We start from the raw sequence: 13121 nt of genomic DNA on the forward strand, positions 1-13121 counted from the left end.
TCAACTTTCTAACCCTAACAGCCTACTAATAAATCTATTATCACTCCAATGAGAGTTAGTAGACTTGTGCACCTGTAATTATATTCAACAGAATGTGTTAAAGGAAACAATAAAATAAAGTTAAACTAAAATGGTCTAACCTAAATTGAGAATTATGACAACACTGTTGCTGACAATAGACATACCATGAAGTTTTACTGGATATGCAGTCATTGTTTCTGTCTTCCTAATGATACCTTCCGCCTCTCTGTTTTGCGCTTCTTCATCATCATCACTTTCTCCTTCCAGTATATAATTCTCTCCCTCCACTGTGCATTTATGTATGAGATATGTTTTTCTCCATTGCATAATAAACTCCTGCATCTGCTCTATTTCCTGTTCTCCTGCTTCATCTCGTTTTGATTTTTGTAAAGAAAAAAAAATCTGTCTCTGTATCCCTTCCTCTTCATTTGGGCCTTCTGTCTCATAGAAAAGTGGCACGTAAAAACACAAATGAGGACTATTGCATATACTTTATCAAAAAAATAAGACTCATAATGTGTGTCCTATCTAATTTCATGCTAGCATTTGGCCAAAATGTGTAAGTTGGCCTATTATGTCAACAGGCAGAGATTGTGATTAACTCTGAAGCACGTGCACCTGAAAGTGACACTTAGGCCAATAGCCAATCACACGGAACATGGAGAACGTCAGTTTGATTCACTTCACGCGAGAGAGCCAAGCAATTCACTTCTCTGCTGAAGATTAAGAGATCCTTATGAAAAATATCATGAAATCAAATGCATTTACAAGGCAGAAATAAACACTGCTGCTGCTGGAGCGAAATTTGAAGACAGCTGAAAGAAAATAACCCACTATATCAATGCAAGTGAACCAAACAAATCGCCTATAACTTATATAGTTTCTAAAAGTTCAAAAGAATACATGTACGCTTAATTTGTTTAAAAGCATATGTGTATATTATATATATAAAAAAGCAAAGTTTAATTTTAACCCTAAAAAGGGCAAGACCATAAAAAGACATCAGACAATTTATGTAATTTAGGATTTTAGTTTGTAAGTTTGTATGTTTGTATCTCATTGGGACATAAATCCTTTGGGGGATAAAGTCATTAAAAAAGAATGCTTCTTTGGCTATTTGTATTACAACATTTTAGCCAAATTTTCAAAACGATTTATTCTCTCATAACTTAAACTAAACATTCTTTGTAAAATTCTGCTGATCATTAAGTATAATGCCTATTTATGAATATTAGCTTACTGTATAATATTTAATACACACATTTCTAGGGCCTATAAATTATCAAAATAATTATCAATATTTTTATAAAGTAATAGTAAGAAACATTTACTGTACTGAAGCAACTGTGGGTTTATTGATTATTCATACACCATTTGTTAATGTTGAAAATGTAATTCTTTTGAAATTTTATTTATTCTTTTTGTAATTCTTTTTAAATTTTGAAATGTTAATAAAAATGTCAAATATGATGCAACAGGCTTTTGGGGATCGTTTTCCATCTCTTAATTATCATTGATTTTCATTGAATTGCAATTATGAGCCATGAAAGTGATGTATAAATAAGATACTCAACAAAAAAGCACATGCATGCATATACTAGTTTTTATCACAGAAAACGAATATTTCTAATTTCTAAAAACTCCGCCCAAAGTGGAGATTTCTGATAACGCCAGTTATTTGTTGCTGTGTCGACTGGAACAAACGGGTTTTAGGTTCTTAAACGTCACATTATGTGCCAGAAAATGCTTAACGTCATGCGAGCGCCCAGTTTGGCATAGTTATGACGGCGCTCAGAGTATTTATGCAGGCTGATGTAAATGACAATGACAACAATGTTATTATTGAAAACGGAAGGGGGGAAAATATTCGTTCGCTATGTGCAAATGTGGCCTTACTTTATAAAAATAATTCAAGATTTCTGAGCAAAAGGACTTTACTAGATAAAAAAACTATTCTTAAATCTGAGAAACCACCCAGCAGAACCCCAACACTGCACATTATAGATGTCTCTCTTCTCTGCCAAACCCACCTGAGATGTTGGAGTCTTTACTATCGAGCTGATGAGTTGAATCTGCTGTGTTTAATTAGAGAGACATCTAAACTGTGCAGTGCTGGTGAAACTCCAGGATCAGGGTTGAGAAACACTGACTTATTATATACAGGGACATCATTGGGGAAAACACTGTTGAATAACATGAATAATGTTGAAAAATGAACACTGGTACCAGATCATGAGATTAGTCATTTGTGAACATCTGTGATTTCTGTGCTGAGATTTAGTGTTTACAGAACATTTTACAAGCTCATTTTAGTCCTAAAATTTACATCAAATGATTCATCTTACTGAGGATAAAGACATGTGTAACTATCAGAGAGACAATCTTACCACAGATTCTCCAGTTTACAGCGAGGATCCTCCAGTACAGCAGAGAGCAGAAGAACTGAATCTCCTAGTTTATTCCCAGTCAGATACAGTTCTCTCAGGTGTGAGGGGTTTGATCTCAGAGCTGAAGTCAGAGCAGCAAAACCTTCATCTGTGACTCCACAATCCAACAACCTGTAGAGAACAATGACACACTCTTCACTCTCTCAGTTCAGATCAACACGTACAAAACACAATTCTACACAGACTATTAAATATGTCTAAATTTAAATTGGAGATTTATCACAGAGATAAAAAATAATAATAAAGAAATACAAAAAGCTTTCAACACCTGTTCTCTACAAATCCCAGTTTATATTGGCAGTTTAATAATAGGAGAAACACAGAGGAAAGATCCACTGATGTTTTGAAGGTTCAAACAAACTTTTTCAATGATTTCAGACAGCAAGAGAGCAACGAATAATCACACACCTGACAGAAACATTTCTGGACCTTTATAAGGAAACAGTCAAGCAACCAAAATGACGAATAAAAGTTATAATAGATAAATTAAACATACTTTTTTTTTTACATGATTCCTAATTATTTCCATTATTTCACTATTTCTAGTATTCATACTTTACATTTTCATTTAAATGTTGTAATTAGAAATTAAATTTAATTGTTCCTGTAAAGCAGATTTGTTAATGTTTCTTATGGGGCAAGAACATTTTTTCTAATCGCAGTGTATTTAACTGCATGCACAAGTAAACTGCATCTCCAGCGCTGCAACAAACCACTCCGATAATAGCTGTAATTTAATATAAGGCTCAGACTATCTGTGGGCCTACATCATGTACAGACTCCAATACAGTTATTAGGTCATTATTCCCTCACAAATAAATCTCTCAGTGAGTAAACTGTGTTTATTGTGATAAACTACACAACATTGTAATAGTCAGTTTTTACCTAACCTAACAATCCTGGATCATGTAAAATCGTCAACAGTAAAATCCAGATAACAGTAATCCAGGTATGAAGAAACGGCCCCGGTTCTCCAAGTGCATTGTTATATATATCTTTTTTAAGTTTTTTTTTTTTGTAGACTGTAAATGAGTTGATGTTTTTACAGTAATATTATTGTATTCTTAACGGTTGTCTACTGTATAAGCCGTGTGTAGTGATGATGTGCCTCCAGCAGTGCTCGAAGTGGGCCGGTGTTGTGTCTAATTTCAACCCCCTGCCAAATTATTACCCCCCTCGTTGAATCATTGCCTAATCCCAACCCCGCCTCTAATCCTAACCCCTAACCAACTAATAATCCTAAACCTACCAATGCTAGGGGGGTAAAAACTTGACGGGGGTCGAAATTTACGAGCTATAGGCAAAACAAGTGAAAAATGGTAGAATTGGAGATTTTCACAAAATAATTAGCATTAAGCCCTCATCTAATGATAGGGGTCAAAGTAGCAATTAAACAGAAATTGGTTAACTGTAGGCGAAAAACATCTGATGTGTAATATTATATTAGATCCGCAGTACAGTAGATCTGAATAGGCTGTCTTTTTCATTAATGTTAATCAAACAATTGTGGGATCATGGGGAAAAAAAGTGTAATATATATTGATACTATAGATATTTGGTTTTGACTTGGTGGGTGCCAAATTTAATGTTATTACCAGAGATTTTTAGGTATTGTTGGTAGAGGATTTTGTTTTGGAACCTTCAGAAAACTTTAACTTGATTTTTCTCAAAATTGACTTTGACTATAACATTCAAACAGGTATCGCTCAGTCATGAATATTTGCTTATTGAGACTCATTTTGCCAGAATGGGTCACGTATGTAGACAGATGCATATGTAAAATCAAAACTGACAAATGCTTCTTAATGAAATGTCGATGCAGATCAAGGTATAGGACTTTGAAGATTTGGGGCTTGGGGGTTTTGTTGGACTTGATCTACAATATCTGTGTTTTGATCATCGTTCTGAATCCGATCCAGACGTAGTCTAAATATCTAATATCTAAAAATTATATATCTTAAATCAAGATACATAAGCAATTTTTCAGTATACAAGACTTAAAGGGGTCATATAATGCCATTTTTGTACAAGTTAATATGAATGTTTATGGTCTAAATGAAAACTTTGTAATATACTTTTATTAGAAATTCTCATTAGTATTTTAAGAAAACACCATTTTACCTAGTCAAAATCAGCTCCGTTTTCAGCAAGCCGTTTCAGTGCATTATGCCTTTAAAGGTGCCATCTGGGATAAAAAATCAAATCATACGCCATATTCCATACCAGATGGGGGCAGTATACCTCCAGAAAAATACCTCCGCGGCCGCGCGCACTCATGTCTTCAAACAACACGGGCGAGCGCTGTTGTCTCCCTCGTGCATATTAATCAAATCACTTGACACGATAGTAAAAGGTTGGAAGACTGCAGTTTCACGTGGATCATTTGGAGATTTTCAGAGATTAGAGACTAAATGAACAACATCTCAATACTAAATTATAAAGGCCGTCTCATAGACAAGCCGGTGCATTTTGACGATATGGGAAAATTAAAGCCCAGGCATTTCTAGTTTACGGTATTCGTTTTGTTTATTAATTTGACAGACAGCATTCCCTGATGTGGACCAAGCTAGCGTCTTTCAGAGCTGCCAACTCTCACAAATTGACCATGAGACACACAACTTTTCACACACTCTCACGCCACATCCATTTTGTCATGCACAGAAAAGGACACAGAGACCGATCTCAGCTCTCAGATTCTGTTAATTTTATTACGCAATTCAAAAAATAAATGCAGTTTTGGCGCTTGTAAATGTTAGACGACAGATCCCTAGCGCACGTGAACCGATCATCTCTACTAGCTAATGGTAAAAGAACAAGAACACTGTTGAAAGATATGTTACAACTTACCAAAATGTATTCCTCATGCATAATATCGACCAATCATTTTTTTTAACTCATCCCTGAACTGAAATTTAGTAGCGGGCTGTATTTCCACACGACATCACGACATGACATCAGGTTCAAGTACACACAAGCCGGCGCGAGCGTGACTCACTCGTGTACATCAGTTTGGCTGATGGTAACGTTGCCCGCCCGCATACCACCTCTCATGGCCGAAACTGGTATTACGACACCTGCCGGGCCGGGGCAAGTAATTTAGCATGCTAATTTACGTTTATATCTCGGCAGCACTATAACTTGTCAGTTTTTTAATGACATCATTGCACTTATTTCTTCTCATTCTTTTGATGTGTGTAGCTCATTTTTTGGATGTTTTTACCTCAATCATCCCATATGGCACCTTTAAATAATAAACTCCGCCCCTCTGAGGGTGTGAGAATGGCAGCAGGAGTCTGAGGACACATATTCTGTGCAACCATATCAGTTTGAACGGCCACAAAGAAGTTCGACAATTAAGGCTTGAGGATGTTTCTGAATGGTTGGTTAACGTAATGTTACATTGATCTATCTTTGTATGCACTGGCAGGGTAGAGTAGTGAGATACGAATGCTGTGTTTACTGATGTATATGTTAGTTCAATGACAGATTGACGTTACTAATGGTCATGAAAACTTTTTCCCCTCGATTTGCAAAGATTAATATAAAGATTAATAAAACTGTAGGTGCAGTGGTGGAGGAAGTACTGAATCTCAGTACTTAAGTAAAAGTAAAAATAACCAGATAAATATTTACTTTAGTAAAAGTAGAAGTAACACAATGACAACCATACTTATGTAAAAAGTACCTGATTTTAAATGTACTTTAAGTATTAAAAGTAAAAGTACTTGCATAACAATTGATTCTCTTAATGTCTATTTTCTAATGATTAATAAAACATTTAATTCTAACTCATTCAACCTAATACTCCTATAATGATGTTCAATAATGATGGAAAAAAATTGTTGTCACCATTTCTGAAACAAGCTAGCAGTTAGGCAATATTATAAACCATGCTTATCCTTACTATATGTTAATAACTATGTTTGCCAGTAAACGCGATTAATTTATGGTGTGATTCTGAACCTCTTGGCTTGCCATGTTTCCTATGCACGTAAAAACAAATTTTCGCGTATAAATTGCACGATAAACACACATAAATTGCGAGACGCATTTAGTTGATGTATCTATGGCAACCAAACGTCACTGGTGAGACAAACGTGCAACGAACGGATGGTCAGATTACGTTTTGGCAGGGGAAAAACTGATCAGAAAATGTAATGGAAAAGTAACAGAAGTTGTAGAAATGTAGTGGAGTAGAGAAAGTATAATAATTGCTGCAAAATGTAACGAAGTAAAAGTAAAAAGTATGCACTATTTATTCTACTTAAGTAAAGTAAAGATACATGAAAAATGTACTTAAGTAAAGTAACAAAGTATTTGTACTTCGTTACATTCCACAGAGCGAACATAAATAGTTGGTACCGATTATTTTTTCAGGAGCAGATTCTTAGCAAAACCAGCTTTATACTGATCCTTGTTTAAAAGCAGTCTGGTGAGAAATGATTCGCGCAAACAAGAAAGTAATGACTTTGATGGTGGGTAATCCCATCATAAACAAAACTCAGCCACTGCGTCTTCAGCGGTTCAGATTTAGGAACATTAGAATGATTTCTGTGTTTGTTATTGCACCCAAGAACAGACCAACACAATCGCTTTGACGCCATTCTGCTCCAGTGTATCAACAATGACGGACTATGATGACAGCTTGCTCAGGGCGGGTCTGTGTTGAAACACTGCTGTCAATCAACAACAATGGGAGGGGCGTGCGACCGTGTGACGTCACGCGGTCGAACGGCTCGATTTGAGGCAGGGGAAAACATAAAAAGAAGATAAAAACAAAACCACTGGATGAATTTTTATCATTAAATGATGGTTGTGTACAGGCACTGACAACACACATTGCAGTACAATCAGATTGTAAAAGTGCATGTACCATTATATGACCCCTTTAACAAGTCATTTTGCTTTTCAGGTAAATGCATCTTCAATTAAGAATCTTGAATCTAAGAATCTCTGCAGTGTAGTCTAAAATTTACATCAAAGCATTTAGTCCAGGGTTCCTCAAATCTGGTTTTGAAGTTTAGATCCAACCCTAATTAAAGACCCTGAACAAGCTGATCCATGTCTGAGTTACAGGACGGGGAGTTTTATGAGGGTTTGAGCTAAACTCCGTAGAGCATCAGCCCTCCAGTGCCAGACTTGTGGAACCCTGATTTAGTCTTACAGAAGACAATAACATGTCTGACTATGATATACAGTAGATGATCTTACCAGAGTCTCTCCAGTTTACAGTCAGGATTCTCCAGTACAACAGAGAGAAGCTTTACACCCGGATCTCGTAGGTTTCTATTATTCAGATTCAGTTCTCTCAGTTGTGAAGGGTTTGATCTCAGAACTGAAGTCAGAGCAGCACAATCTTCATCTGTGACTCCACAATCACTCAAACTGTAGAGAGATGAAAATCAGACTTTGTAAACACTATGAAGTGAACACAAAAATCAATAGAAAATAGAGGAAAAATAGACAATTTGTATATAGAGTAAAGCAACACTGCACTTTGTCACCAATTGATGGTATTGTCTCAAAATTACTCAGGAACCTTGAGGTTATGGTGTCACAGATTACAATGGGAGAGAGAGTTAAGTGTGAATAAAAGACAAATGGGACATTATGGAGGATAACAAACTCTGTGTGCTAAAGAACAAGATTCTGAATGGACACGACATATCCAACATAACAACATAACATGCTATATGAATATTTTTTTTTGCATTTTATGTCCGTTGTTGCCAGGAAAACTACTTTACTCTCCCGAATTTTACAACCATCAATCAACTAATATCTCAAACATGATAGGCTTATTTTTAAAGAATATGTTGTGCTTTATTATGTCATTATTACACATGCTTATATATATATATATATATATATATAGCTAAATTCAAATAAAAATAATTTCAGAAAAACATTAAAAACCAGTATGCCATGTAACAGTAAAGTGATTATTTCCACTGATACTTACTGAACTTTAATCACAGGCAGCAGCTTCTGAAGAACCTTCAGTTTTCCAGCTTTACTGTTTTCTCCAACAAAGTTATTAATATCAAACTCATCCAGCTTCTCCTCTGATGTCAACAACACAAAAACTACAGCTGACCACTGAGATGAAGAGAGTCTGGCTTCACTTATTGTTCCAGAATTCAGATACTGTTGTATTTCCTTCACTAGTGAATGGTCACCCAGTTCATTCAGACAGTGGAACAGATTGATGGATTTCTCTGGAGAGTCAATGGTCCTGATCTTCTCCTTGATGAACTGAGCTGTTTTGTCATTGCTGTTAGACTTTCTTCTCAGTGTCATTAGTCCCTGAAGGAGAATCTGGTGAGTTGCCACTGACAAACCCAGAAGGAAGCGCAGGAAAAGGTCCAGATGCCCATTTTTACTCTGTAAAGCCTCATTCACGGCTCTCTCATGGAGCTCAGAAAATGAAACATATTCTGATGAATTGAGTTTAAACCAGTCCTTAAACACAGACAACAAAGACCCTGTGTCAAATACATTTCTGTTGTTGTTTGTGAAGCAGAGGTGCACATATAGAGCTGCTAGATGTTCCTGAACACTCAGATGAACAAAGCAGAAGACTTTTCCCTGATACCAGCAGAAGACTTTTCCCTGATACCAGCCAAACTCCTCTCTGAAGATCTGAGTGCACAATCCTGAGTACACTGACGCATCTGTCACATCAATGCCACACTCTCTCAGGTCTTCCTCATAGAAGATCACATTGCCTTTCACAAGCTGCTGAAAAGCCACTTTGCCCAGTTTGAGGATCATGTCTTCATCTGTCAGGTTCTTCTGATAGTCCTTCTCATGTTTGATGTTGGTCTGAAGGATCAGGAAGTGTGTGTACATTTGAGTGAGAGTCTTGGGAATCTCTCCTCTCTCTGCTTCTTCGCTCATCATCTTCTCCAGAACAGTGGCTGAGATCCAGCAGAACACTGGGATGTGGCACATGATGTAGAGGCTCCTTGAGGACTTCAGGTGTGTGATGATTGTATTGGCCAGACTCTGATCACTGATTCTCTTCCTGAAGTATTCCTCCTTCTGTGGCTCATTGAAGCCTCGTACCTCTGTCACTCGATGGACACACTGAGACGGGACGAGATCGGCTGCTGCTGGTCTGGAGGTGATCCAGATGAGAGCAGAGGGAAGCAGATTCCCCGCAATGAGGTTTGTCAGCAGTACGTCCACTGATTTATTTTTGTTTACATCTCGTAGAGTCTGATTCCTTTGAAAATGTAAGGGAAGACGACACTCATCCAGACCATCAAAGATGAACAACGTTTTATATTTGCCACTAGATATTTCCATTTCTTTTGTTTCAGGGAAAAAAATATGAAGAAGATCTGAAAGACTGAATGTTTTGCCCTTCATCAAATTGATCTCTCTGAAAGGCAGTGGAAATATGAGCTGGATGTCCTGATTCACTTTGCCTTCAGCCCAGTCTAGGATGAACTTCTGCACAGAGACTGTTTTTCCAATGCCAGCGACTCCCTTTGTCAGCACAGTTGTGATGGGTTTGTGTTGTCCAGGTAAAGGTTTAAAGATGTCATTGCATTTGATGGGTCTGTCTTCTGTTGCTGCTCTCCTGGATTGTATCTCAATCTGTCTCACCTCATGTTCATTACTGATCTCTCCACCGTCACCCTCTGTGATGTAGAGCTCTGTGTAGATCTCATTCAGGAGTGTTGGGTTTCCCTGCTTTGATGTTCCCTCATTCAGACACTTAAACTTCTTCATCAGGTTTGATCTAAATGTGTTGAGGACTTCATTGCTGCAAACATAAGTTAAATATAGAGATACAAATATAGAGTAAAATGTCTTATTTGTCATGACAAAGAACTTATCATAAGATTTATGAAATGTGTTAATTGTTAATGTGTTTTAATTCTCAATCAAAAATTCCACACAGCATACCTGCTTTCATTAAAGTCCTGTAGTTGATTCATAGATTGGTCATTCTTCTTACAGACGGGTTTTGTTACTGCTGATCTTTGTGGTGGGATTGAACTTAAACATCACAAAGAGAATCAAAATCAGAAACTTGGATATTGGTGGATTTTTTTTACATCACCTGAATAATTCTATCAACAGTTAATAAGTAAATGCACATATTAATAAATTAACTGCTCAAGGGAAAAACTGTAATAATACTGTAATAATACTAAAAACAAAACCTATTTAAGAAAATGTGTCAAGACAAACTTTGTGTTAGCTTGAGAAAGCTTGTATATTTTACATATCAAATTAAAATAATACATTGTTTATTGATTGCTTATAATTTAACATCATGCCAGTTATTAGAGATATTTTAATGGTGAGAATAAAAGTAGCAAAATATAAAAAGAGAAACAAAAAAAATGCAATTACAAAAGTTTTTAACTAAATCGGCCTCACTATTCTTTTCATAAGAATCAACAGAATAATCAACAGAATAAAAACAGAGGAGTTAAAGCCATCATATTTCCTTCAAGTATGCTTTAAAGATATTGGACTCTGTCATTAAAGGCATAAAGGAGGATCTTCAACTGATAACAAAACCTTGCCTATTTGGCAATATGTGCAGATGCTACTGTCCCAGTGATTATCTGAGTAGAAACAATGTTTTCTACCAACAATTTGATTAATTTCATAACGTTTAATTGTATAACATTGATACCATTTGTAGGTCATTTTTGGAGGAGGTTATGATGGGTTTGAGGTCAGAATATACGGACATTATTTGAGCTCTGAATATAAGGCCTCCACAGAAGCAGCACCTGCTGCACATTACCTGAATGTATTCCACAAAGCCCAGGACAGGTACCAACAAAAAGGACTACAGTACATTTAAAATGTACACAAAAGCTGGGTGTTTAAAATAATTCAAGCATCACATTCAATAAAATGCTGTATCTGAGTCCAAGCTAAAAAATTGAACACTTTGTAGATATGTCTCTCTTTCATCAGGTGAAGACAACAGTGTCTATGAATATCATAAATGCAAAATACAAAAACTCAATAATATAAAAATGCCAATCATGTATTTTAAAATGTTATATACCTGAGATCAGTCGGTGTACTGTCATTCTTAAAATCTATTGGATAACCCATAGACTTGTCACTCCTCAAAGACACACAGCTGGGCGCTGGATCTGATCTCTCCTGCTGAACTGAACTATAACAGAACAACGAAACACAAAAACAAAATGTTTTAATGAAAAGCACTCCAGGAGGGTTTAGACACTATTTCAAGAAATTTATTTAGAAACAATACATTTAAAAAAAAAGATTAAAAAAATGTTTTTTATTATATAAAATGTTATTTAATGCGTTTATTAGTACCTGCATCCTTTAGAAAAATCTGCATCACTGGATGTTTGTCTGTCATCCATGCTAAAGCTGAACAGTTGAAACAGTCTGATCTCCACTGACTCTGGATGGAAATGACAAACACAAAACTAATGTAATTAAACATTGTTAAACATCTTTATAAATGATCTGAACAGATCGTGAGAGTTGGAGAAATAAATAGAGATCTTTTGAAAAATCATGAAAGATAGGCTTATACGATGTAAACCTCGTTCATTTCCTTTCACAGAAAATAATGAGGAAGTCACCTGTAAAAGCTCTCGTACACAAAACCTTAATCAAAATGTAGCTACATTAACCGATTCAAACTCCTCCATCTGTTCCATCGAGTAGTCTACACATAAATCCCTGCCTACCATTTAATAAAAGTTTGTATTTAACATCTAATAATATTTTAAGGAATGGACTGTCTGATTAAAATAGCTAAACATCAGCTTTCTTTTACTTTCGATATTATCTGTGAGAGTGAGCACGTAAAATGGGCACGTGATTAAACTGCTGAAGTCGTGTTTTTTTTTTATTTATTTTTTTTATTAAACGTAAAGAGCATTACAATCAAAGTAACAAAAAATTAAGATAAATAATAAAAAATGTCAAAAAATAATCAACAGTACAGTTAAAGTAATAAAAGAAAAAAAGTAAAATAAATTAAAAAAAAACATTTAATCACATAAACACATTAAACGTATTACAAATAACCACAGTTTTAACAGCTTATTTGTTTTGCATAGAAGAGATAGTACAAATATACTGTTCCATTTCAGCTTTTAGCACAGAAAAAAGAGGCTTTTTATTACTGAATTTACACTTATGGATATGGAATTTGGCAACGAATAAGATTAGGTTTACTAGAAAGAGTGCACTACTGTCCTTCCCACAGTCATTAAAGCAACCAAAAATTACATTTTTGTAGTACAGGGAGAACTCAGGAAGAATATTTTCAACTATAAATGAATTTAAGTCTTTCCAGAACTTATATGTGAATTCACAAGACCAAAATAAATGTGAAGAAGTCGTGTTTTAATGGTTGCCATTAGGCAGATGACGTGAGTCTAATCACCAGTAAGTTAAAGGTATATAATAACTCCAGTCAGTTTTGTGTGCTGATAAACTCAAAATAATCATATTTATTACACGGATAAATCATTTGTAGGAGGCGGAGCCAAAGCAGATTTGTCATACCTGTGTTCCCCAGTAGAGGGCGGTATGCACTGTGTAGTGAAAGCGGGTGTTCGAGACAAGAAGTGATCAGGTCTCCTGTCTATATCAGTCAGATTATTTTATTATTCCACATCTCACTTA

General features: G+C 35.7%; 1 protein-coding gene across 2 annotated transcripts in view; it reads right to left on the reverse strand.

Moving 5' to 3' along the window:
• Window positions 1-12265, reverse strand: part of LOC120475778 (NACHT, LRR and PYD domains-containing protein 3) — a 29975-nt gene extending 17710 nt beyond the window's left edge. For both annotated transcript variants that reach the window (XM_089125461.1, XM_089125462.1), the window contains exons 1-7: window positions 12068-12265; window positions 11793-11883; window positions 11512-11625; window positions 10386-10478; window positions 8431-10242; window positions 7680-7853; window positions 2409-2579 (exon numbers count right to left, since the gene is read on the reverse strand). In XM_089125461.1, coding sequence (XP_088981587.1) covers window positions 2409-2579; window positions 7680-7853; window positions 8431-10242; window positions 10386-10478; window positions 11512-11625; window positions 11793-11842 — 2414 coding nt within the window. In that variant the 5' untranslated portion in view covers window positions 11843-11883; window positions 12068-12265. The remainder of the gene's footprint in view (window positions 1-2408; window positions 2580-7679; window positions 7854-8430; window positions 10243-10385; window positions 10479-11511; window positions 11626-11792; window positions 11884-12067) is intronic.
• Between the last annotated feature and the right edge of the window lie 856 nt (window positions 12266-13121).

The sequence above is a fragment of the Pimephales promelas genome, chromosome 22 (assembly GCF_988280905.1).
Source record: "Pimephales promelas chromosome 22, fPimPro1.hap1.1, whole genome shotgun sequence".
Lineage (NCBI taxonomy): Eukaryota > Metazoa > Chordata > Actinopteri > Cypriniformes > Leuciscidae > Pimephales > Pimephales promelas.